The sequence below is a fragment of the Canis lupus genome, chromosome 1 (assembly GCF_048164855.1).
Source record: "Canis lupus baileyi chromosome 1, mCanLup2.hap1, whole genome shotgun sequence".
NCBI classification, from domain to species: Eukaryota; Metazoa; Chordata; class Mammalia; order Carnivora; family Canidae; genus Canis; species Canis lupus.
This window is the reverse complement of record NC_132838.1, coordinates 41,081,138-41,107,169: the sequence shown is the minus strand read 5'-3', so window position 1 is coordinate 41,107,169 and position 26,032 is coordinate 41,081,138. Positions and strand designations below refer to the sequence as shown.

The window sequence follows — 26,032 nt, the reverse complement described above, 5'->3', positions numbered from 1 at the left end:
CAGCATGATTCAAATGACTTTTCTTTCCTGTACTCACCTTTCAGCCATGTGAGGTTACCTGCAGATCTCCGTGAAGCCCCTGTGGTTTCTGGGATCTGCCAGGGCTTTGGATCTCTGTGTTCAGCACTTGCCTTATGTTCTGTAAGTCCTATAAAGTCATCACAAACACTGAATTAGTAAGTACTAAACCACTGCGCCTAGGGCAAATACATGGTGAAGTTCCCACAGCCTCTGGTCGCGATTTCATCAACCAATTGATACGTGCCCTTGTTTTCTGTGTTCCTGTTTAATGTGTATTATTGACTCATTAACACTGAACTCACAGGCCAGGACACCATGACTTATGCCTGAACAAAGTGCATTTTCTCGGTGAGACACATCACAGTCTGCTTGCGCTCAGGAGCACTACACAGCACTACTATGCTTGGATCATTTTAAACAGCAAAATCACTGACAAGAAAGCACACAAGTGCACAAAACGTGGCACTAACTGAACCGTAAAAACAGACACTTGTTTATGGTAGGAAGGCTGGAGCAAGAAGGCAGAGCACTGGCCCTTTGACCTCAGCTGGGAATGTGAGAGTCAGGAGACTTGGATTTTTCACCGGGCTGCACACGTCCATGAATGGCTATATAGTGAGCAGGCAAATTCACAGGCTACGGGATCTGAGATTGTGAGGATTGGCTGTGCGTGCACACTTATTTCCCCTTTGAAGCTCTAAGGCAGCGACTTTCCCTCCCTTGTCAAGTAACACTGCCTGGCTGATGGTAGGAATGTGCTGCTGGGAAGCATTTGAGGGAAGTAGCTGAAAAATAAAGCCATGCTAGGTCACTGAGTTTATAAGGTGAACTTAAAATTTGTTGTGCATCTGCTGAGTGCCAGGTCCACGTTGGGAACAGGATGTGCAGTGGCGAGCACAGGAAGAGGCCTTGGCCTCGCAAGTTAGAATAGGATTAGGAAGACTGGCAAAGGAGGGAGAAGCACGAGTTGAAATGTAAACTGTCTACTAAAATAATAAAGATGATTCCAGAGATCGAGAGCTGATAACTCACTGTAGCCATCTTGGAATAAGTAGGAATAAACATCAATTTGGTTAAAAGTGGGACTGGAGTTAGACTGCCTGATTTGAAATTCTGGCCCTGAGTCTTACCAGCTGTGTGACCCTGGGCAAGTCACTCAATCTCTCTCTGCCTCAGTTCCTCAACTATGAAATGGGGATACTATAACATCTACCTCTTTGGGCTCTTCTGGGGATTACATGAGTTCCTATTTGTAGAGCACTTAGAATAGTGCTTCACAGAGTGAGGCACAAAGCGCATGTTGGTCATTATCTAAAAAGATGCATAGCATCCAATTTGCTGAAGAAGTAGATCTTGTCAGATCAATTTAATTATGTTTGTGAGAGAAACAGGTAAATGGAACATGAGGTAGTTACATCTACATGGAAAATGCAGTCTTGGCCACCCAAGATCGTGAGATGTTCTGACCCCACAGGACTGAACCATGGTTGGTCCTGAGGCTAAGAATCGGCACAGCCATACTGCTCAGTCCCTTGGTGAGTGACATACAAACCTACTGAAAAAATGCCCAGATGTGTAGAGAAGGATTAATTTAGGATTCTCTTTACAGTAAACACTGAGAGAGAAATTAAAGTTTAATCTAAAACACTAGAAAAAGTGTTTCTATAAAACTGTCAACAGCCACGAGATAAAAGCACTGACGGAATGAAAACAGACAACAAAAGCAAAGAGCAGGGGGAGTGACTGGATAGCATCCTTCTAAGGTCAGCTAGGTTCCATGGAACCGCTCTGAAAAGCATAGGCAGTGTGCTCTGCTGGTCACCCCACAGTAAGAAATCTCCAATGCAAAAGCATATGACATGCAAGTGCCAGAAGACAAGCATTAAGCCCATTCTCTAAGTCAACCAGGATGCCCAAGTCCCCACATCCCAGCATAATTCCAAAAAATGGTTAGAGGAAGCTAGTCCCTAAGTGAAAGTGTATGAGGAACAACCGAAGGTACTTATTTTGTCTAGAGAAGAAAAAGCCAAAATGTTACTAAGTTGTACTTTTTGAGAATGAAAGGGAATTTCTGAGTATCATGCTTGTAGAAAACTGAGAAAGTAGAATCAATGAAGTTCCTTACAATTATAAAATCCTTTTACTTGTGGATGGATGAGTCTGTCAAAATGCTATGAAAATGAAAGCCTTGTACAAATCCAAGGGAGTCTCAAGATCTCTGCACTGCAGCAAATGTAGATTCCACAGCACAGATGCTCAGAGAAAAAAAAATGACAGTTGGCCTAAGGTTTTCAGCGAGTCCTGCTTATTCTTTATTTCACTTGTCTTAGAATGTGGGGGCCATTTGTTTCGTGTAATGTGAACCCACTGCATTTAGCTGTAGGTTATTAATGGTTGTGAACGGTAAGAGTTTGTGGTTGAGAGAAATGCAAGTGGCAAGTTTCAAAAACTTTGCTGTCATGTTTTTGCCACTTGATATTAAATATAATTATGCATTTTTTTATTAGGATACTTCAGTCTTAACAAAGAACACCTATCATTCATTGCAATGAGATTGCACGACTTGCTTCTCAGTCACTTAGTAGAGGGTGGCTGCCTGGGTTAGCAGTGTTCTAAGATGTGTAGACTGTCTATGAAAAGTATCTGGTTCTTCAGCATATGGGTTTGTGAAATAATTCTGTTAAAAACCAAAAGGTAATAATAGACTCCAAGCCAATTTGTATAAAACGTACACTTGTTTTACAGCATGCATCATATAGGCAGTCTGGGTCCTTTTCACCTTTCTTGGAAAAGGGGAGGAGAGGGTTATTACATCCTTAGCATTCAATTTTCTGGTTTCCTTCTTCTCTTGATTAGTCTTCTCAGGAAAAAAATTCTTCCACGTCCTTCTGCTTTGTGAGATTAAAAAGAATTGAGGGGTGTTTGGGTGGCTCAATCAGTTAAGCATCTTCAGCTCAGGTTATGAACTCAGGGTCCTAGGATCAGGGTTGAGCCCCACGTTGGGCTCCCTGCTCAGTGGGGAGTTTGCTGCTTCCTCTGCCTACCCCCAACCCCACCCATGCTCTTTCTCAAATAAAATATTTAAAACATTTGATCCTCATGATGTCTAAGAACAAGCAGCCACTCAAATATCCGAATCCAAGAAAAGGCAAAATTTAAGCTTTCAAGTAAAATTGGATATAAATCAGAAGCCTCCGTTTCAAATGCCAATTTCTATATTCCCACGGTTTCCATAAGGTCTCTACTTCTCTATACTCTTGCAGAACCACACAGACGATAACGGAAACATCCCATTAATTAGTTACATTTACATATCCCAATAGTATTGTGCTATCTCCCAGTATTTAAAATGCAAAGCATTCCTGGCCTGGCCTGGGAATCTTCAACTATTGATCCAATGGGAAAACATATACCAAATTCAAAATGGCTGTACCCATTGATTAACTTGGAATTAAGAGAACTGGTCCTCAAGAATCATTTACTGTGGAGACACAAAGGGCTCCTAATACCAACCCTGTCAGTAAATGGACAGGTCAAGGCAGCAATAAATGCCACGTGGGCACAAAATATAGCAAGTGCTACAAGAAGGTACAGTTTGGGAAGGCCTCATAACCTTGACCCCTGACCTGATCCTTCAAGGTTTAAACTTAAGTAGAGGAAATGGGACGGATGAAAGTACACTAGTGGGGACGTGCAAGATTAAAGGAAGTGAACAGGCCAATTTAGTTGAAGAGTATTGTCACAAAGTAAGAAACCATCTTGAAGATGTGGGTGAGAGGCTACAGAATATTGTAAGTAAGCCCAGTCAGCAATGGGGAGACGATAAAGATCTCCAAACAGGAGCGTATGGGTGTGGTCTTCTAATCCCAATCCTAGCTGCACTGGGCCAGGTGAGAGTTAAACTGGAGGCAGGAGAACCACTTAGAGCAGTGTGGAAAAGGCACTGAGCTGCCAGGAAGTGATGGGTGGGCTCACGGGTGGGAGTGTTTCCCTCAAAAATCTCTGGAAAGCACTTCCATGGTGAAAATACTATAGTATTTGTTCTCTGTGCTACGAGGATCCATACATTTTTGGAATGTAGTTGGGATCAGGGGACGGATGTATTCCTGCCCTAAGGGGTGAAAAAGGAGGCTAAAAGAAGGGGACTGGTAAAGAGAGAGAGGCTAGAACAAAGTGTACCTTGGTCAATTTTAGTCTTAAAACAAATGCTAATGTGCAAACATTGGAGTAAGTCCTTTGAAGAATTTGTTATACTCCATCATAAAATGTACATTTATTTTTTTAAAATATTTTATTCATTTATTCATGAGAGACACAGAGAGAGGCAGAGACACAGGCAGAGGGAGAAGCAGGCTCCACGCAGGGAGCCTGATGTGGGACTCAATCCCGGGTCTCCAGGATCACGCCCTGGGCCGAAGGCAGGCGCCCAACCGCTGAGCCACCCGGGCATGCCTGTACATTCTTTAGATAGCTGGACATACAACAGAAATATAAACACACCTGATCTTTAGGTCAACCTTTGATAATTTTGTAATTTTTGCAAAGCAACTAACCTTTTGACATTAAAAGGCAGTCACTGAAATACCAAATTCTGGTCCACTGAGATGTCCCTAGACCAATTTAGACAAATAACAGCAAACTTACCGTTTTATTCACTGATACTGTTGAGAAAAATGCATCAAAACCATTCATTCAAAAACATGGCCCACTGTTTTAGGACAATGAAATTCCTAGTGAGAAGGGGTTGGCTCAGTTAGTTTCACATTAATGTCCTCAGTGCTCCTATGAGGCCGGTTTAACATAATTAATATAATTATCTTCATTTAACAACGAAGGGAAATAAAAGCAAAGAACTCTCCTAGGGTTACAGGGTCAATGTAGGGAGATACCTGAATTGGACTTCAACTGCGCTGATTAGTAGGGCCTGAGTGGTCCACCTAGGAAACAAGGTGCCGTGGTGTTAAAAATGCAAAGGCACTGAATATAGAATTGATGAATCACTATATTCTACATCTGGAACTAATATAACATTGTATGTTAACTCTACTGGAGTTTAAAAAATAAAAAAATGCAAGCGCTTTCATAATCTTTCTAAATAACTAGGCAAGTCAAACTATTATAATGTAACACAGCAGTTCTATTTTTGAACCTATAATATAGGAATCTGTAGTTGCAAAGACAATGCATTACTGATCATTTTTGTATGACACTCCCTTAAAAAAACCAACCAAAACATACTGTTTTTTTCCCCACTTTTAACAAATATAAAGCTACAAAACTGTTTTCTTTAAAAGTCTTTTCTCTCAAGTTGCCTTATTTTCAGATGGAAGCAATAAAAATTAAAATGCAGCCCTGAACCATTTCATCTTCAAGTAATATGGATATAATAATTGTAGCATCTAAAAACTGGTGCCAAAAATATGTTCATTTATCATAGAGAAATGTAAGTATTTTGTAATATTATAAGGGAAACTATGCATTTTCTAAGGCAGTAGAGCCAACTTCAATTACTCATGGAGGGGATATTAGACCTTATGCCATTCACTTCTTAAACCCATCACTGCTCACTAAGCTGTCCCAACAATATTCAACCAGGATAGAGGTAATTGAAATGTCAGTAAAGTCTGCAATTTATTGTGCTTGGATCAAAATATGTTTGAAGTTAATGGCTAACATAGTTTTGACTGTCTATGGATAGGACTGTCTGCATAATTTAAATTCTCCAACATAAAGTCAATTAATATTAGGCTGCAGATTGATCTAGATCAGTCATTTAAAGAAGTAAATGGAAATTTTACAAGAAAAAATTAATTTACCTATTTCCCAGAAAAATCTGCAATACAACATGCATCTTTGCATAATGTATTAGTTATAATAGCACATACTGGCCACTATTCTGTTAATACAGAGGTTTTCCTGAGAAGTCAAGTTACATGAACTGCCAATTGCCCACCTCCCCCTTAAATATAGAGAATATCCGCACCCAAGGATAATTAGTGATGAGAAACAGAAGTTTATCTTTCCATCTGAGGTTCTTAGTACCTATAATTCTATTTTAGTGCAGTAATTCCTGAAGGTGGTTTCCAGACCACCAGCTTCATATTCCTTGGCAAAGAGTATTTCTGTCCCACTAAGTTTAAAAGACCAATGGAGGCAAGGTAGGGCTTTCTACAGTCATGGCAAAGAGACCAGCGAATGCTACTCCGCCTTTTTCAAGCTCAGAAAAACCAAGTTATGTCTCTTGAAAACTCTTAATATAGAGGTTCTCTTCAAGAGAAGCACCACTGGGATCCTCAGCACCTACACATTATGGAATCAAACATTGTTAACTGAATGACTCCTCAGGCCAAGTGACCCCAAGATATCCTGTTTTCAGTGAGGTAAGCTTTAAAAACCCAAAAGAAATGAAAGGAGAAATAATAAGTATGAAAAAGCAATATCCTTTTGGGGAGGAGGTTCAGCTGAAACAATGGTCACTCTCTTCCATTAGTTAAAAAGCCTGGGGGAATGGAGAAAAATAATCCAAGAAAGGCAGCTGAATGCCATGATGTCACGAGAAGACTCTAGAGAATGAGTTTTCTCTGATTTCAATTAACTATCAAATGTTCTGCTGAGGTATAAATTGTCTTCTATCCCACAAACTTTAAAAACAAGTCACAAAATCCAAATTAGAATATAAGTTTTTTAATTTTTATAAATAACTTATCTGTTACAAAGATAGTTTACCCAGCTAAATCACAAAACCATCAACTCAAGATATCCAAATTACGTTTTATTAATACAACAAGTAAAAACTGATTTATCAATCTTCACATAGAACTGCAGATGAAGCTGAAAAACAAGGCCTACTTTTAAAACAAAATGCATCAAATGTAAGGGCTTTGGGTCTATGGTCTAATTAACTAGGATTGTCATATTTCTTCCCATATACAAGATGCAAAGCCTGGAAGTCACGGCTTTGACATTCATATAGATCACTTGTAATAATCCTGCTTGTATAACAAATATCCATTTGCAGACATTTACAATGGGTGACAGTCAACATCATCTCCTACCTTTTGCTACATTTCAGCACTTCCCTTAGCCCCATTCTAAGCACTGATATATAATTTCATAATTCTGTTTTTTAAATGCATACTGTTATTTCCTTTTCTTGATTTCATTTAGTTATATACATTCCCGATCATCTGAATATTTATTTTCCTTATAAAAATATATCATCAAAATAAAGAGATGCTTGAGGTTGCTTCAGTGTTCAAGTTTGCTCGTTTTTCTTTTTTTCCAGCTTTCCTTCAGTTGTCCTAAATATGACTAGCCTCGTTTTATAAATACACATGATACTGCCACCAAGTCAGGTTTAGAAATGGATTGCCCCGACAGTAAAGCATTTAAACTTCTCCCCAAACCAGGGCTGTAGGTAACTGCTGCTGTTGCTGGTTTTGAAAACTGTACTTTCCCAATAGTAATCTCTTGTGAAAGTTCTGTGGGACACCAGGCAGATGAAGCAAGCTTAACCTGTTGCTCTGTCAGTGGGTTAAAAATATCTTTTGTTTTAAGCTTCCCTGTGGAAGATCAGTGTGTCGTGCCACCCACTGCTGAAGTCGGCAGATATAGTGTGACTTACAGACAGAAGCCTTGTAGTATCTCCTGCAATGCAGTGTGCAGCATCTGCATGTCTTCACAGAACAGCGGTACTCATGAGGGCAAAGTACAGAATAAGTAGAGGAAAGTTATTTTGTGCACAGTTTCATTTCATTAATGCTTTTTTATTTTAAGGCACTGCTTCTCTCAGGTAAGGCTTAAAAAGGGACATGATCGTGCTTAATCACTAAAAGGAAAAAAGAAAATTAGTTAACAAAAGACTATTACACTATACATATAGAAATATAAGAAAATAATAAAGAAAAGAAATCACTTAAAGCAGACTCGAGAGATCTGTACAGTAGGAAAAGCTTCGGGATATTTCACTGCATGTTTGTACAGACAATGCATGCTGCTTTCCTTTTCATCTTTAGACCCCAGATGCTGGCTTCACAGAGTGGAGACGTTTTCAGGGAAGACAAAGACAAGGCCAAGAGTACCACAGATTCATGGAGTTCTTCCCCTACCCATTGGCACCTTGCGGCAGCAAACAGTTTTTCAATAGTTATACCTTGTTCCTTTTCTTCATGTTTGTAGTGTTTCACCGAAAGCTTTCAAAAAAAAAAAAAAAAAAGGCCATCGTTCTATTCCTTCCTCCTGTCAAAATTCAGTAGTGACATGAGGGGACAAGGTACTGGGCACACCTAGGCATTAATATATCGACAATTATCCACAATGGGCTACTGGTAACACTGTACGTAGTTAGGCAGCGGGCAACCAAGTCTCTCAGCAGATTCCCTCATGTGATGAATTTCAACTGCCCATGACATTAGACTGAGGTATTATTAGCTCTGTGGGCTGACATTTAACATTAGCACACACCATCTCGTCACACCTTCAATTTGACAAAATCCTATGTAGCAGTGAAACTTTTCCCCTGATGACAGACTAGGTTTCTTGAACTTCCAATGTGGTTTTAGAGCTATAGTGCCTTTTGGCTCAGAAATGCCTTGGCATCTCACACTGTTCACAGCGGATTAAGGCTGGATGGTTCAAAAAAGTACAGGCAGTACAATTCCACTGAGCCCCCTCATCGTCTTCTGTGTCTTGAGTCTTTGGTGTTTTGATGGTGGACCTTTGATCTGTAAGGAAGCAAACGAATTATTTTAGAAGCAAAAAATCACAAAGTCATAAATTACTGGCAACTTTAAGCACCATTTGGATTGCAAAGCATGAAGCAGCCTGTTCAACCAAATAATGCAGCTAGCTGAAGCTGACACACGTGCTCCATTCTCACCAACCTCTGGCGCTTCTCTGCTGGGGAATACCAACATGGACGTGATGGGGTCCCCTCACTATCTCCTTCAGGGGGAAAAGAGCATTCTTTTCTTGAGTTGATAGCAGGAGAAAAGGGAAATCAATCCATATGGGAACCAACAGCAACGATTCCCATGTCACCTTGAGACTGTGAAAAATGTCCTACTACCATACAGTAGTAGACAGTGAGCCTACTGAACTGAACTTAGATTTTTGTTCCCCACTGAAGAAGTATTTATATTTGTTTTCTATCAGGAATGGATGTTTTTGTTAAATGTTCTCTATCTGCTAAAAATATAAGCCTTGAACAACACAAATAAAAGAGAAACATGAGCTAATTTCTAAAGTCTTAACTGTATCTCAATAGTAGACTTCGGGAAGTAAATCTGTGTAAAAATTCTACCTTACTTTATTTCTTAGTTTAGTTTGAAATCATTATTTATTACAGAACAATAGAGGTTGAGGGCTGCAAGAGTGGAGTTCTGCTCCTGGCTCTGCTTCTCACTCTTCTTTGTTCTCTGATCTTAGATAAACCAGGTCTTCAGGTCTACTCCTTCCTAGAAAGTGAAGCCACTGCAGCCTTGAGGCTGATGTTCTACAGTGTTTGGAAGGATTAACATAGCTTAAATGTAAGGGATAATTACATTCCTCTTCCAAGGTTGTGCCTAAGATGAAAATTACATTTATGAAACTACTTTTTTTGGAAGGGGGCAGATCCCATTAGAAATTTAGGGTAATATTCCTACAAATTAGTTTAGGGAGGTATAAAAAAAATGCAGCATGCATTGCTAGAGCTCTCCTGTCAAGGTTAACCATGTAAAGATTCAAACTATGTTAAAACACTGTGTATTAATTTGCAAATTCCACCTACTCCACTACTCTACTGAGTTGGTAACTATATAACTTTTCTGTTAATTTAAAAGATAAACAGGTAAAATAGAGAAAATCAAGCTTTTACAACAAATCTAAAATAATTAAGTGATGTTTGGCATTCTGACCTATTTAGCAGCACTATTATTTACTGATTAGTCCAAAGGAACACTTTATTGCAAAATTGTCAACCTGAGGAAATAGTCACAATTTTCAGGCATCATGACCATTTTTGACACAGGCAAGAGCAACCTGAGAGTACTATTTATACAATAATTTTCTTTAAATTGAGTAATTTAAAAATATCTAGTTAAGGCTCATTTAAATAAAAATACTTGAAAAATTGAGGGTCTGATAATACTAGTTAAAATAAATAGTTAAAATTTTGTTTGGACTTTTTACCACATAAAATAATTTTATACTTCATACTTGGGAAACATTTTATAGGATGATTGTTTTAATCCGGGCCTCCATCCTACTTACTAGAATTTTGGTCTCACTTAGGTGTTAGAAAACATTCCCACCTGGCACATTTAAAAAACTGTCTAACCTTTTTAACTACAAAGACTTTTAGGAAGGTAGACTACTTGTATTAACACTATTATTAATATCTAAGGTAATCAACAGGAGACCTACAGAGTTTTTTTTTTTTTTTTTAATTTTTTATTTATTTATGATAGTCACAGAGAGAGAGAGAGAGAGGCAGAGACACAGGCAGAGGGAGAAGCAGGCTCCATGCACCGGGAGCCTGACGTGGGATTCGATCCCGGGTCTCCAGGATCGCGCCCTGGGCCAAAGGCAGGCGCTAAACCACTGCGCCACCCAGGGATCCCCCTACAGAGTTTTTTTAAATGAAAAATCTCCAATGATTTTCCTATGTCTGCACAATCTCATTTGGTATTTAAACTTACAAATCTTTTTATTACAGATATTTGGAAACCAGAATTTAGAGGAAGTTAGATTGTAAAGAATGGCATGTGATTTCCACACTAATTTTAGCTATTTAAAAAAATAAAACACTGCAGTGTAAAGCAGAACTGCAAAATCAGTTCTAACTAAATAAACCTCTACAAATGAAACTAGTAAATTCTCTATTTTAGCCTGAAGGCAAAAATATTTGATTCATATTTCTCCAAAATAGCATACAAGCTTCTATTGTTTCTGAAAAAGCTTTTAATGGATTTTTTTTTCCTTTTTGGGGTAATAATTGCCATATTTCATCGTATTTGACATGTTATAAACTTTTCAAATTGAAGTATAGTTGATGTACACTGTTGTATTAGTTTCAGGCATACAGCGCAGTGATTCAACAATTCTATATGTTATACAATGCTCACCACAATGTAGTTACCATCTATCACCATACAAAGTTATTACAATATTATTGACTATATTCCCTATGCTGTACTTTTCATCCCTGTGACTTATTTTATAACTGGAAGTTTGTACCACTTAATCTCCTTCACCTAGTTTGTTCATTTCTTCCCACCCCAGTGACCATTAGTTTGTTCTCTGTTTATTAGTCTGCATCTGCTTTGTTTTGGCAGTTTTTTTTTTTTGATTCCAAATATAAGTGAAATCATATGGTGTATTATCTTTGTCTGACTTATTTCACTTAGCATAATACTATCTAGGTCCACCATGCTGTTATGAATGGCAAGATTTCATTCTTATGGCTGAATAATATTCCATTGCACACCCCCCTCCCCCCCACACCTTTATTCATTTATCTATCAACAGGCTCTTAGGTTCCTTCCGTATTTTGGTTATTTTAAATAATGCTGCAATAAACATAGGTGTGCATGTATCTTTTCAAGCTAGTGTTTTCATTTTCTTTGGGTAAATACCCGGCAGTGGAATTACTGAACTGTGTGGGATTTCTAATTTTTGAGGGAATTCCATCCTATTTTCCACAGAAGCTACACCTATTTAGATTCCCACCAATAGTACACAAAGGCTTCCCCTGTTCTCCACATCCTCATCAATACTTGTTATTTCTTGTGTTTTTAATACTAGCCACTCCTGACTGGTGTGAGGTGTTATCTCACTGTAGTTTTGATTTGCCTTTCCCTCATGATGAGTGGTACTGAGCATCTTTTCATGTCTGTTGGCCATCTGCAGGTCTTTGTTGGAAAAATGTCTATTCAGGTCCTCTGTCCATTTTAAAATTGGGTTATTTGGGTTTTTTTGGTGTTGAGTTATAGGAGTTCTTTATATATTTTGGATATTAATCTCTTATCAGATATATGGTTTGTGAATTTTTTCTCCCATTCAGTAGTTGCCTGTTCCTTTTATTTTTTTAAGATTTTATTTATTTATTCATAGAGATGCAGAGAGAGAGAGAGAGAGAGAGAGAGAGAGAGAGGCAGAGACACAGGCAGAGGGAGAAGCAGGCTCCGTGCAGAGAGCCTGACGTGGGACTTGATCCCGGGACTCCAGGATCATGCCCTGGGCTGCAGGCGGCGCTAAACCGCTGCGCCACCGGGGCTGCCCCCTGTTCCTTTTATTGATGATTTCCTTGCTGTGCAAAAGCTTTTCAGTTTGATAATTGCTTTTGTTTCCTTTGTCTGAGGAGACATATCTAGAAAAATGTCACTAAGGCCAATGTCTAAGAGGTAACTGCCTGTTTTAAGAATTTTTTCATTTCAGGTCTTACATTTAGGTCTTTAATCCATTTTGAGCTTATAGCAGTCTAATAGTCTCAATTTACTGAAGAAACTATTTTTTTCTCCATTGTACATTCTTTCCTCCTTTTTGTAGATTAATGGATGATATAAGTGTGGGTTTATTTCTGGGCACTCTACTCTGTTTCATTGATCTATGTGTCTATTTTTGTCCCAGTACCGTATCTGAAATCTGGGACTGTGATACTTCCAGCTTTGTTCTTTCTCAAGACTGCTTTGGCTATTTGGGGTCTTTTGGGTTCCATACCTTATTTGTTCTAGTTCTGTGAAAAATCCCATTGGTGTTCTGGTATGGACTACACTGAATCTCAATGTAGATTCCTTTGGTAGTACAGACATTTAACAGTAACAATTCTTCCAATTCATGAGCATGGTATACCTTTCCATTTGTTTGTGTTGTTTTCAATTTCTTTCATCAATGTCTTACAGTTTTCAGAGAACAAGTATTTTTTCCTTCTTGGTTAAATTTATTCATAGGTATTTTAGTTTTCTTTCATGCAATTATGAATGGGATTGTTGTCTTAATTTCTGCTACATTGTTGTTAGTGTACAGAAATGCAACGGATTTCTGCATATTAACTTTGTATCCTGCAACTTTTTTTTTTTTTTTTTTAAATTTTTATTTATTTATGATAGTCACAGAGAGAGAGAGAGAGGCAGAGACACAGGCAGAGGGAGAAGCAGGCTCCATGCACCGGGAGCCCGACGTGGGACTCGATCCCAGGTCTCCAGGATCGCGCCCTGGGCCAAAGGCAGGCGCCAAACCGCTGCACCACCCAGGGATCCCCATATCCTGCAACTTTGAATTCATTTATTAGTTCTAATAGTATTTTTGGAGTCTTCAGGATTTTTTTTTTTTAAGATTTTATTTATTTATTCACGAGAGACACAGAGAGACAGACAGAGAGGCAGAGACCTAGGCAGAAGGAGAAGCAGTCTCCCTGCAGGAAACCTGATGTGGGACTTAATTAGGATGCCAAGATCATGGCCTGAGCCGAAGGCAGACGCTCAATCACTGAGCCACTCAGGTGTGCCTCTTCAGGATTTTCTACATAAAGAATCATGTCATTTGCAAATAGTGACAGTTTTAATCCTTCCGTATCAGTTTAGATACCTTTTCTTTTTCTTGTGTGATTGCTGCAGGTATGAATTTCCAATTGAATAAATGTTGAATAAAAATGTCAAAAATGGACATCCCTGTCTTGTTCCTGATCTTAGAGGAAATGCTTCCAGTTCTCCACCAATGGTTACAATGTTAGCTATGGGTCTGTCATATATTGCTTTTATTTTGTTGAAGTATGTTCTTTTCAAATACTGAGTTTTTATCATGAAGAGATTGAATTAGGCAAATGCGTTTTTTGCATCACTTTGTTAATATGGTGTATCATGTTGATTGATTTTAAACCATCCTTGGATCCCTGGCATAAGTCCCACCTGACTATGGTCAATGATCCTTTTAGTGTATTGCTGAATTGCATTTGCTAATATTTTGTTGAGGATTCTTTGATCTAAGTTCATCTGGGATACTAGCCTGTCATTTTCTTTTTTTGTAGTGTCTTTGGTTTTATCAGCATAATGCTAGCCTTGTAGAATAAATTTGGAAGTTTTCCTTCCTCTTTTATTTTTTGGAATAGTTTAAGAAAGATACTAACTCTTCTTTAAATGTTTGGCAGAATTCACCTGTGAAGCCATCTGCTCCTGGACTTTTGTTTGTTGAGAGTTTTTTGATTCCAGATCTGATTTCGTTATTAGTAATAGGTCGGTTCAGATTTTCTGTTTCTTCAGTCCTGGAATAGTGCAAATTTATTTCTAGGAATTTATCCATTTCTTCTAGGTTGCTGAAATCTTGGCTTGAAATTTTTCATAGTAATCCCTTATAATCCTTTGTATTTCTGTGATGTTGGTTTTTACTTCTCTTTCATTTCTGTTTTATCCACTCTCCTTTTTTCCTGATGTGTCTGATTAAAGGTTTATCAGTTTGCTTATGTTTTCAAAGAACTAGATCTTGGTTTCATTGATCTTTTCCATTTTTCTTAGACTCCATTTTATTTATTTCTACTCTGATCTTTATTATTTCCTTCCTTCCTTCTACTAACTTTGGGCTTCTAGTTTCATAGCATTGTGGTTGGAAAGATGCTTGACATGATTTTGGTGTTCTTAAATTCACTGAGACTTGTTTTGTGGCCTAATGTAATCTATCCTGGAGAATGTTCCATGCATACTTGACCATATGTATTCTGCTGGTTTTGGATGAAATATTCTCTATTTGTTAAGTCCATGTGCTCTAATGTTTGCTTTCACCTGGGAAATTTTTTCATTTCATTATTTTCTTATTTCTAGTTATGGCTTTTTCTTATCCCTTTAACATTTCTTATTATGCTGGATTAGTGGTGATGAGCTCTAACCTTCGTTTGGAAAACTCTAGCTCTTCAATTCTAAATGATAATCTTGTGGAGTAGTAGTCTTGGTTGCAGGTTTTTTCCTTTCAGCACTTTGACTATATCATGCTACTTCCTTCTGGCTTCAGAGTTTCTGTAGCAAAATCAGCTGACAGTCTCATGGGATTTTTCCTTATATATAACTAGTTCCTGTTCTTTTACTGCTTTAAGATTCTCTATCTTTAATCTTTAACATCTTAATTATGTGTCTTGGTGTGGACCTCTTTGGGCTCATCTTATTTGGGACTCTCTGTGCTTCCTGAACCTGGATATCTATTTTCTTCCCTAGGTTAGGAACACTTTCAACTCTTTAAATAAGTTTTCTGCCTTTCTCTTGCTCTCCTCCATCTGGGACCTCTATAATATGAATGTCTCTATTCTTGATGTCCCAGAGGTCCCTTAATCTATCCTCATTTCTTAATGTTCTTTTTTCTTTTTGCTCATTTCTTAATATTCTTTTTTCTTTTGCTTGGGTCCTTTCCATTACCCTGGCTCCAGATGGTTTATCTGTTCTGCATCCTCTAATCTGATTTCCTCTAGTGTATTTTTCATTTCACTAATTGTATTCTTCAACTCTTAATATTTTGTATCTCTTTGTTAAAGTTCTCACTGAACTCACCCACTCTTCTCTCAAATTTGATGAGCATCTTTATGACCATTACTTTTAATTCTTTATCAAGTAGATTGTTTATTATTTCTGTTTCATTTAGTTCCTTTTCTGTAATATTTTTTTGGTTTGGAACACATTCCTGTCTCATTTTGTTTGACTTTCTGTGTTTGTTTCTATGAATTAGGCAACATAGCTACCTTTCCCAGTCATGAAGGAGAAGCTCTGTGTAGGAATGTCCCTGTATAGACCACATGTGCCTGGCAGCTTTGGCTGGCTTGTTGGAGCTATACCAAGTATGAATGAAGTCTTAGAGTACTCCATGCAGGAATGCCCTGGTAGGATGGCTGGAGCTGTAGTGGGTGCAGGCTGAGGGAGTACTAGTGTGCACTGAACTGTTGGCCACCTTAGTGGGATAGCTAGAGCTCAGGTGGGCACAAGGACAGGGGGGCTATTCTGGAAAAATGGCTGGAGCTTGTGTGGAAAGAGGTCCAAGTTTTGCTGAGAGGGCAGGGTGACTAGAGTGGCTAGACTCTGCTGCCATGTATGCTGTCAAGGTGGTGGGAGAAGGTAAACATGGTGCTTGCCTGCACTTCAGACCCTAGAGAGAGTTCCAACAGTTCTCCCATTTGACAGATACTTGGTAAATGGGTTGTATTCACTTATATTCTAGTTGCCCTTAATTTTATTTCTTTAAAGCAGCTTTTTATTTATTTTATAGAGATTGAGAGACCACAAGCAGGGCGGGGGTAGGGGCAGAGGAAGAAGCAGATTCTGCACCAAGCAGGGAGCCTGATCCAGGGCTCAATACCAGGACCCCAGGGCCACGACTGAGCTGAAGGCAGACGCTTAACCAACTGAGCCACCCAGGAACTCCTCTAGCTACCCTTTATAGTTTTTTAGGGGGCCAAGGTGGGCAAATTGGTGCATGGGTCCCTCAAGTGCTCTCTCTCTCCACTGAGTTCACACAGGGGGTGGGGTTCCCATGGTTCTGTTTCTCTATTTCTCCTAATCTCTATATGGTCCTTCTATCCTTTGTTCTGAAGAAGCTGTTAAATCAGACCACAGTTCTTCATCAAAGGAACTGCTCTATACATAGGTGTATATATAGTATGTCTTTGAGAAGAGGTGGGTTCAGGATCTTTCTATGACACTATCTTGGACCCCTCCCCCTGACATATTATAAATTTAAGGAAAAGCTTCCATCTGTGCTTTTTACTGTTCTACCTTTCCTTACTTTTTATCATGAAAAAATTTAAACATATATAGAAATAGAATAGTAAAATAAATCCTCATGTTCTTATCCTGGTTCAAACTGTCAAGACTAATCTTATTTCATTATTTTCCACCTACCCTCCATCTATATTCTCTCCTATACTCAACACATCAGTACTAGATTATGTTGAAGCAAAACAGGAATCCTTTTATAAGAAAAACTAGTTTTTGAGAATGAAAAAATTATATTAAAGCAACTCATTCAAAATCTAGAAATACTTTGCTTACTTTAAGGAACTAGGGTATGCCACTATTTTCTTTATTCCTTTATTCAATTAATATCCAAACAGCATCCAGTATTTTAACCACTACTTTTTTTTTTTTTTTTTTTTTTTTTAACCACTACTTACTGTGACAAATGCCCTATTATCACTTTTGCTCTTCTGTAGTAATCATTCATTGCATTCCAGCTAACTACATTTAGAAATATTAAAAAAAACAAAAACCAAAAAACTCATGAAGATACGAGTCCTAATCAAATTAAGTTTTTTTTTTTTTTTTTTATAAAAAGAGGGAATAGAGAGAATAGGATACCTGGTGAGAATGTGAAAAGCCTTGTAACAAGCCAAAGAGCTAGTAACATCCTTATTCTTCTTTGTTCTCATTTCTCTCTATACTTTAATTCCTTGAGTAAAAAAATCCACACCTTAGAGTTTTGTATGCATACAAAAGTACCAATGGTGTAAAATGATAGGTAGCGATTTTTCAAAAATAATTCATTTGAAATTCAGAGTATTTTGATTATACAGAATCATGCATAAGCAGAATACTCATGAAAAATAAACTTCCCTAAGGTGTTTTCTTCATTAGTTATCTAAAATTTTAAAGAGTACAAATTTTTGCACCTGATTATTTTATTTCCAAGACTTGCTATTTTAGGAGTATATAATGACTCCTAAGGACATGCAATATTACTTTTAAAGAGTAATCCTTTTACTTTTGCATCCCCCCCATCCCCAGCATTTAAGTGAAAATAAACAACTATCTTCCTAATGAATTAATCCAAAAATGCCAAAGCTTGAGGCACTTCTAGAGTGGAAGGTTGCTACAAACAAAATTTTCTAAAATCTTGCTTTTCAAATGTAACGGTTTTCACACTTAATGGATACACTAACCTTTGGGTTTTGGTGGCACAGGACCTACAAATCCAATATTGTCATAAAAGTTATGAATAGCGCTGGGATTAAAATGTGGTCCTGAAATATATAAAAAGTAAATACATCAATGTTTATAGCTCAAAAATATTTAATTTTTTAAAAAGCAAATATTTTCTTTCTTAAAAAAGATCACAGTATAAATAGAAGAAATGCTTTTCACTTATTTTGCACATCTAATCTCAAATTACATATAAGGATGTCAAAACAGCTGAGGTAGGTATAATACAGTACTCATAACAGAGGTCTAAATGGTAATTGGGGTAAGAGGTCAAATCAAACTGTTAGTAAGACAATAAAAGAATTAGAACTAGACCACTGTTCTATGTGACAAGGTAAAATAACTTAAAATGTAACAATTTAAAATATAATTTCAAATGATCAGACATGGTCTTAGGCAACTACATAGCTTGGCCCCAAATAAGTATTAAAAATCTTGCACTAACTTAAAATAATAGTTCAGATGATAAAAGGAAAAAGTTCAAGAACTACAGTTGCTAGCTAGCACAGCACTAAATTCCTTTTTCTCTCCTTAAAGTTAAACTGTGGTATTTTCTATGCATGTTTCAAGATACAGGACTAACAAGTTTTAAGAGAAAATACAACATTGTCAACTTTCAGTGTGATGGATTTTTAGTACACACTCAAAAGAGTAATTAAGGACTTTTTTTTGTTGGCTTCTTTCTCTTGTCTTTTCCACTTCATATATTTCTATTATTTCCCTAACTTCAAAACCAGATTTAAGTTATAAAATTTCTTTTTAGTTGTCTATGGAACTGAATTAAATTGTCAAGATTTTTTGCTATAAGAACCAAGTATCGCTTATCACTAATAGCTCAAGTTTTCATAATAAGCTGTTCTAAAAATGTATAAGCCATATTTTTATTCTCTTCTCTATTTTATCAATTAAGATAGTGACATTAGGGAAGGGATGCCTTTTTACTTATGATTCTTAAAAGGTAAAATGAAAAAGGGAAATAGGAAAAAGACAGGAGTACCTATTTTTTAATCTTAATAAATACAATAATATTATAGATTCTATTAATATATAACAGCAATACTTTTGACAATACAGCCAGACATACTAATCATTGTCTTCCCTTAACACAAGACTGAAGTGAATTTGAATATAAATTTTATCAAATTACTCCTAAATCAAATACATAATTTCTTTTGGAAGGGGGACAGGGAGAAAAACCCAATAGTTTTTTAGTACTACCTGGCTCCAAAGTCAAATCTGAGACAATATGATTGTAATTGCTAAATTTGTTTTCAGCTCAGGAAAAGAGTTGATAAATTAATACAATGAATTTCAGTTGAATATATACTGAACTTTACCTCGGGCTTGAAAAAGATCAATTTCTTTGGTTAAGCAGTCAATGTCAATCTGGAGTTGTCTATTACAACTTCTCAACTGCTGCATTTCTTCGAGCTGAAAAATAATTCCATGTGAGAAGGATCTACATTGAATTCTCTTATCATCAGCTAAGAAAGAGTGGAGTTTGGCAGGAAAAGATAAGGGCAAAGAAACAACTATGAATTAAAAGCATTTCTAGAAAACTTATGCCAGAATGCCTATTCTCATGTTCAAGCAGAGAGGTCACAAGAGTTGCAGAAAGACTTACTGAAGGTATTTGGGATATGGAATTTGATCTTTTCAGGCGCCTTCTAGTTAGATTATTTTCCATCTCGTTGACCTCAGATTTTAGTTTATCCAGCTTTTTCTTTTGAATCTCGAGTTCTCTTTGAAGCCGTTCCATTCTGGCCTTCTGGTGTACCAACAGAGCTGCAATACATATTAGTGAACATGAGGACCCACCCACTTTTAGTCAACTAACCTTGAAGCAGCCTTGGGAAAACAAAACAAGTGAATATTTCTGTGACAAATAAGAGTATGCCAAGATACCTTAAGATATTCTGAGTTTAAATGCTTGAAATCTCAAAATTTTTAACTTGAAAATTATTTCAATTATTTAAGCAAATGTTGCTAGTTGTTTAAATTTTTAAATTTAAATTTAATTTGTCAACATAGAGTTTAACACCCAGTGCTCATCTCATCATGTGCCCTCCTTACTGCCCATCACCCAGTTACCCTATCCCTCCACCCACTTCCTTTTTGCAACCCTTTGTTTGTTTCCCAGAATTAGGAGTCTCTCATGGTTTGTCTTCCTTTCTAAATTTTCCCCACTCAGTCCTTCCCTCACCTTCACTATTTCTTATAGTCCACATACGAGTGATAAAGTGTTTGGATAAATCCACTTTATGGCTAACGACAGTATTTTTAGCCTGTTACTTCTCTAAAGGCTCCACTAACTACCATTTAATTCATACTTTGACCCTTTGAAAGGATAAAACCTTCTCACTCCAAGAAGCCTGACATGTTTGGACTCTGCATAAGGTATTCTAGTATGAACACCTTATGGACATTTTAAAAGGGTATGTGGGTTAAGCTAAGTCCATTTTGATGTAAGCAACAAATAAAACAGATTTCAATCCAGATGAATGTTAACACTCTCAAAATTTTTTTAAGAGAGAGAGCTGTGCATATGAACAGGGGTGGGGTGGGGAGAGGGGCAAAGGGAGAGAGAGAGCCCTCAGTACAGAGCCCGATGTAGGTCTCAATCCCAAGACCCCAAGATCATGATCCTAACCAAAATTAAGAGTTGGATGCTTAACCAACTGAGCCATACGGTGCTCCAAATTGTTAAAGGTTAGTAATTTAATTGTTCAAATTACAAAACAAAAATGATACTACTTAGAGAAATCACTTATATTTTGTAAATTTTTTTTTTTTTTTTTTTTAAGAGAGAAAGAGAAAGAGAGTGTGAGCAAGCACAGGGTAGGGAAGGGCAGAGGCAAGGGAGAGGGAGCACAACATGGGGCTCAATCTCATGACCCTGAGGATCATGATCTGAGCTAAAATCAACAGTCATGTGCTTAACCTACTGAGCTACCCAGGTGCCCCTATTGTTCAAAAAAAAATTTTTTTTTTTTTTAAAGATTTTATTTATTCATGAGAGACACAGACAGAGAGATAGGCAGAGGCACAGGCAGAGGGAGAAGCAGGCTCCATGCAGGGAGCCTGACATGGGACTTGATCCTGGGTCTCCAGGATCAGGCGCTGGGCTGAAGGCGGCGCTAAACCGTTGAGCCACCTGGGCTGCCCTGTCCAAAGATTGTTAAACAAAGAAATTATGCAGGTAGCCTAGGTGGCTCAGGGGTTTAGTGCCGCCTTCAGCCCAGGGCCTGATCCTGGAGACCTGAGATCGAGTCCCACATCGGGCTCCCTGCATGGAACCTGCTTCTCCCTCTGCCTGTGTCTCTGCCTCTCTCTCTCATTCTGTGTCTCTCATGAATAAATAAATAAAATATTAAAAAAAAGAAAGAAATTATGCAATCATTCTTGTAGCATGAATGATAAAGTGCTTGGGAAATCTTATTAAGCCATAAAAATCAGTGTATGTTCTTGTGATTAGTCCTTGGACAATGTAGGCCTCATTTTTTTAGGATACTGGACTAGAAGTTCAGATACCTGTATCTATTTCTATAAAAAGTCAGCTTGCAATGATTCTACCATGAGAAAACAGGCAGATTTAGAAAAGTACAATTAACAACCTTTAAAAATGAAAACTAGTTACTAAAACGAAGAAATCAAGTAGAGTGACCAGATTAGGTTAATGCTGAACAACTGTCTTCAACTAATCTCAAATTTCCATGAATCTCAAAAATAAGAAAAAAACTCTGGCATATTAAAGTATATTCGGGCCATTCAATTTGGTAGTACGTTCTAGATCAGAATTAGGATGTGGAGGAGGAGAGGCTGTTAGGCTCAAGTACTTCAAAATTAACCTTAAGTAGTAGATAATTTTTTCCCAACAGAATCTAACACTGTTATAATCTACAGATGCTTCTCTCTGTAATTCTTTTTTACTAGAAGAAATAAATACTAGGGAGTTACATTTCAAGTTTTAAAAACCATGGCTGATTCTTTTTGATAAACGATAAAAGCTTTCTCCATTTTAAGATATATTCTGTGCCTGCAGGGAGATGTTTTTGGAGATATACATGTTCCTGGTTGAAAATTGCTGTACGTTTGTTACTTCCCTATCAAACTTGTTTTGTCAAAGTTATATCAATTTGGCTTATTTATTTAAACTGCAGTTTTATCCTGTAAAATATAAGAATTCTACATTAGGGGTTGTTCATTATTCTAAAAGAAGATGAGGATGTGGGTTGTTATTTTTTGATGGGACAAAAAGAAGAAAAGATGGAGGCAGGACTGCAGTAAGAATAAAGGACAAGGCAAAAGAAAAAGAAATAATATACTTATCTTCACTTCTAAACTCCAACCATCTACCAACAATGTCTCTCAAGTGGCATTAGTTAGAAGTTTGTTCAAATTAGTGATTATTTTATTTAAAAGTAGCATTCCTTAAAATTAATGAAGATTTTCTCCCTAATGACTAAATCCTTCAATAGTCTCTAATGACTAAATAATGGTGGTTTATATGCATGAGATTATAAAACAAGACATACATTTGTGGTATTATTCAATATTATATATGAAGCAGGGATGAGATCAGATTTCCTGAAAAACTGAAACCCAGCTTATATCACATTTGGGGGATCAAAATTTATATTATAAGGGCAGAAAGAGAACCTCACAGTGTATTATGACAATTATCTCCAGGATAGTGATTTTCCTGGAATGTTTGGCAGAAGCAAATGCAAAGTGCTCTGGCAACTCACTTCCACTACCAAGGAGCTATTACTATGGAAATCCGTAAGGAAAAATCCTCAACGAAGAGAAGCTCTCAATAGAAAAGTTATGACCAAACAAGAAAATGATCTACCATGAGAATCAATGCCCAGAAAGAGCTCTCTAAACTTAAAGATTATAAGATAGCCTGAAAGAAGCTGTGGAAAAGTCTAAGATGACTACAGTGATAACAGAGTAAGTAATAATGTAACAAAAGATACCATGAATAAAAGAATAGATAGATTTGGAAAAGTACCATAAAAACAGCAATCTCTTTGACCTTGGCCATAGCAACTTCTCACTAGACACATCACTGGAGGCAACAGAAACTAAAGCAAAAATGAACTACTAGGGCTTCATCAAGATAAGCTTCTACACAGTGAAAGAAACAATCAACAAAACTAAAAGGTAGTCTACGGAAATTTGTAAATGACATATCTGGTAAAGGATTAGTATCCAAAATCTATGAAAAAGTTATAAAACTCAACACCCAAAAAACAAATAATCCATCTAGTTAAGAAATGGGCAGGAGACATGAATAGACATTCTTTCAAAGAAGACATCCAGATGGCTAATAGACACATGAAAGATGATCAACATCACTTGGCATCAGGGAAATACAAATCAAAATCACAATGAAATACCACCTCACACCCGTCAGAATGGCTAAAATTAACAACAAAGAAAACAACAGATATTGGAGAGGATGCAAAGAATGGGGAACCCTCTCAAACTGCTGGTGGGAATGCAAAATGGTGGAGCTACTCTAAAAGACAGAATGGAGGTTCCTCAGAAAGGTAAAAATAGAACTACCCTCCAATCCAGCAAGTTACACCACTAGGTATTTACCCAAAGGATAAAAAAAAATACAGATTTGAAGGGGTATGCTGATGTTTATGGCAGCAGTATCAACAATAGCCAACTATGAAAAGAGCTCAAGTGTCCATCAACTGATGAATGAATAAAGAAGCTGTGGCATATGTGTGTGTGTGTGTGTGTATAATGGAATACTACTCAGCCATCAAAAAGAATGAAATCTTGCTATTTGCAACGATGTGGATGTAGCCATAGTGGATATACTAAAGCAAAATAAGTCACTCAGAGAAAGACAAATACCATATTTCACTTACATGTGGAATTTAGGAAACAAAACAGATGAACATATGGGAAGGGAAAAAAAAGAGAAAGAGGGTAGCAAACCATAAGAGACTCTTAACAAAGAACAAACTGAGGGTTGATGGAGGGAGTTAGGTAAGGATGGGCTAGATGGGTGATGGGCATTAAAGAGGGCACTTGTTGTTGATGAACACTGGGTGTTGTAAGTGATGAATCCATAAATTCTACACCTGAAACCAATATTACACTATATGCTAAACTAGAATTTAAATAAAAATTTGGGGTGGGGGGCAGCCCGGGTGGTTCAGTGGTTTAGCACCGCCTTCAGCCCAGGTGTGATCCTGGAGACCCGGGATTGAGCCCCACGTTGGGTTCCCCACATGGAGCCTGCTTCTCTCTGCCTGTGTCTCTGCCTCTCTCTCTATCTCTCATAAATAAATAAAATCTTAAAAAAAAAATTGGGGGGGGGGAGAAGGAAAAGTATCATAAACAACCCTAGAAATGAAAAATGGTCATTGAAAAGAAAAAGTCAAATAGATTAAACCGCAGATCAGACATGGTTAAAGACCTAGAAGATAAATCTAAGATCTTTCCCCAGAACACACAGAGATAAAGTGACAATAGACATGAAAGGGATTAAAAAAATCTCATATAAATCTACAAAGGAGTTCCAGAAGGAGACAACAGCAAGAATGGAGGAGTGGCAAAATTTGAAGAGATGCTTGCTGAAAATTTTCCAAAACTAAAGAAAAGAAATAACAGATTCCAGAAGATAATGGCAAAATCTGATCATCTAACTAGGTTATCAGAGCATGGATAAATAAATACATTTTTAGATAAAGTTTAGGGGAATTTATTGACTACAGACTGCTGCTGAACTACTAATGATGTTTTTTGATAAAAAGGAAATTATTATAAAAGGAAAGAAGAGATGAATAAACCCAAATAAAGTTCTAATTCTATAACTAAGGAGAAAGACCATGGCAGTGGGTGGGGTGGCATAAATTGCTTAGAAAAAAGTAAAACATTGCCAAATAATGAGAAATTGGAAATAGGAAGACTAGAGAAGCTTTCTAAGGTCTTAGATGTATTTAGGAAGAACACTCGCAAATGTTGCTAAACCAAATATGCATATTAGGAGTGCCTGACCCGCACAGTCAGTGAATAGAAACTGTGACTCTTGATCTTTTGGGGTCATGAGTTCACACCCCCATGTTGGGCATGGAGCCTACTTAAAACATAACTATAAAAAACAAAACATAACTGTATATATATATACACACACACATACATACAGACATGTTAAATATTTAGGGATCACTACTGTAAGAAGCTAAATAGAATGTAGTTTCTAAATTAAAAGACCAAACAAAAGGAGAAATAATGGAGATCTGATTAAACTTAGATGGCAGGAAAGGGGGAAAAAGGGGAAAGAAATAGAAAATAAAAAATTATGACAAGAATAATTCCAAATATATCAGTAATCACAACTACAATTAAATGTCGTTTAGATACAAGAGATCAGCACACTAGATTTCTAAAATTTAGCTATATGCTGTTCTTATGAAGCACATTTAAAACCATTTACTCACACATTCTTTTAATATATTGAGAGCTTACTTGTGAAATCAATGAATAGGCACAAATCCCTGCCCTTGTGGAGCTTGTATTATAGAGGTAGGGTGGTGGTGGTGGTGTGCCAGAACAAGGCTCTAAACAAGTGGTCAACAAACTATGGACCACTGGACAATATGGCCCATTGACTGTTCTGTGAAAAAAGTTTTACTGGAGTACAGCCAAGCTCGCATGTTTACTTATTGTCTGTGGTTGCTTTGTATTACAGCAGCAGAACTGAACAGTTGTGACAGAAACTGCAGAGCTTGTAAAATCATATAGTTTACCATTTGGTCCTTTATCAAATCATGTGGAGACTTGATCATACTAGGACATTTGAATAAAAGGGGACCCATCACAGCACAGAAAGGTCAGGAGTAAAAGGATTAAAGTAAAATAAATATTTTGTATTTTGGGTACCACTCTAAGAGACACAAAGTAAGAGCAACCAATTGCTGGGGATATTCGAAGACTGTGCTATGTGAAAGGCAACATCAAAACCTGAAGCCAGCTCCACTCTTGACTAAACTGACTCAACCGTTTACACTAATAACCTGCAGAAAAGAAAGGTGTTTTTGTTTCTGGGTTCAAACACT

The 26,032-nt window shown here is 37.3% G+C and overlaps 1 protein-coding gene across 9 annotated transcripts in view; it reads right to left on the bottom strand.

Moving 5' to 3' along the window:
* Window positions 1-6,689: 6,689 nt before the first annotated feature.
* Window positions 6,690-26,032, bottom strand: part of TAB2 (TGF-beta activated kinase 1 (MAP3K7) binding protein 2) — a 91,134-nt gene continuing 71,791 nt past the window's right edge. For all 9 annotated transcript variants that reach the window (XM_072827703.1, XM_072827696.1, XM_072827679.1 and 6 more), the window contains 4 exons: window positions 19,573-19,733; window positions 19,286-19,379; window positions 17,909-17,989; window positions 6,690-8,744 (listed from right to left, as the gene is read on the bottom strand). In XM_072827703.1, the coding sequence (XP_072683804.1) occupies window positions 8,602-8,744; window positions 17,909-17,989; window positions 19,286-19,379; window positions 19,573-19,733 (479 nt within the window). In that variant the 3' untranslated portion in view covers window positions 6,690-8,601. The remainder of the gene's footprint in view (window positions 8,745-17,908; window positions 17,990-19,285; window positions 19,380-19,572; window positions 19,734-26,032) is intronic.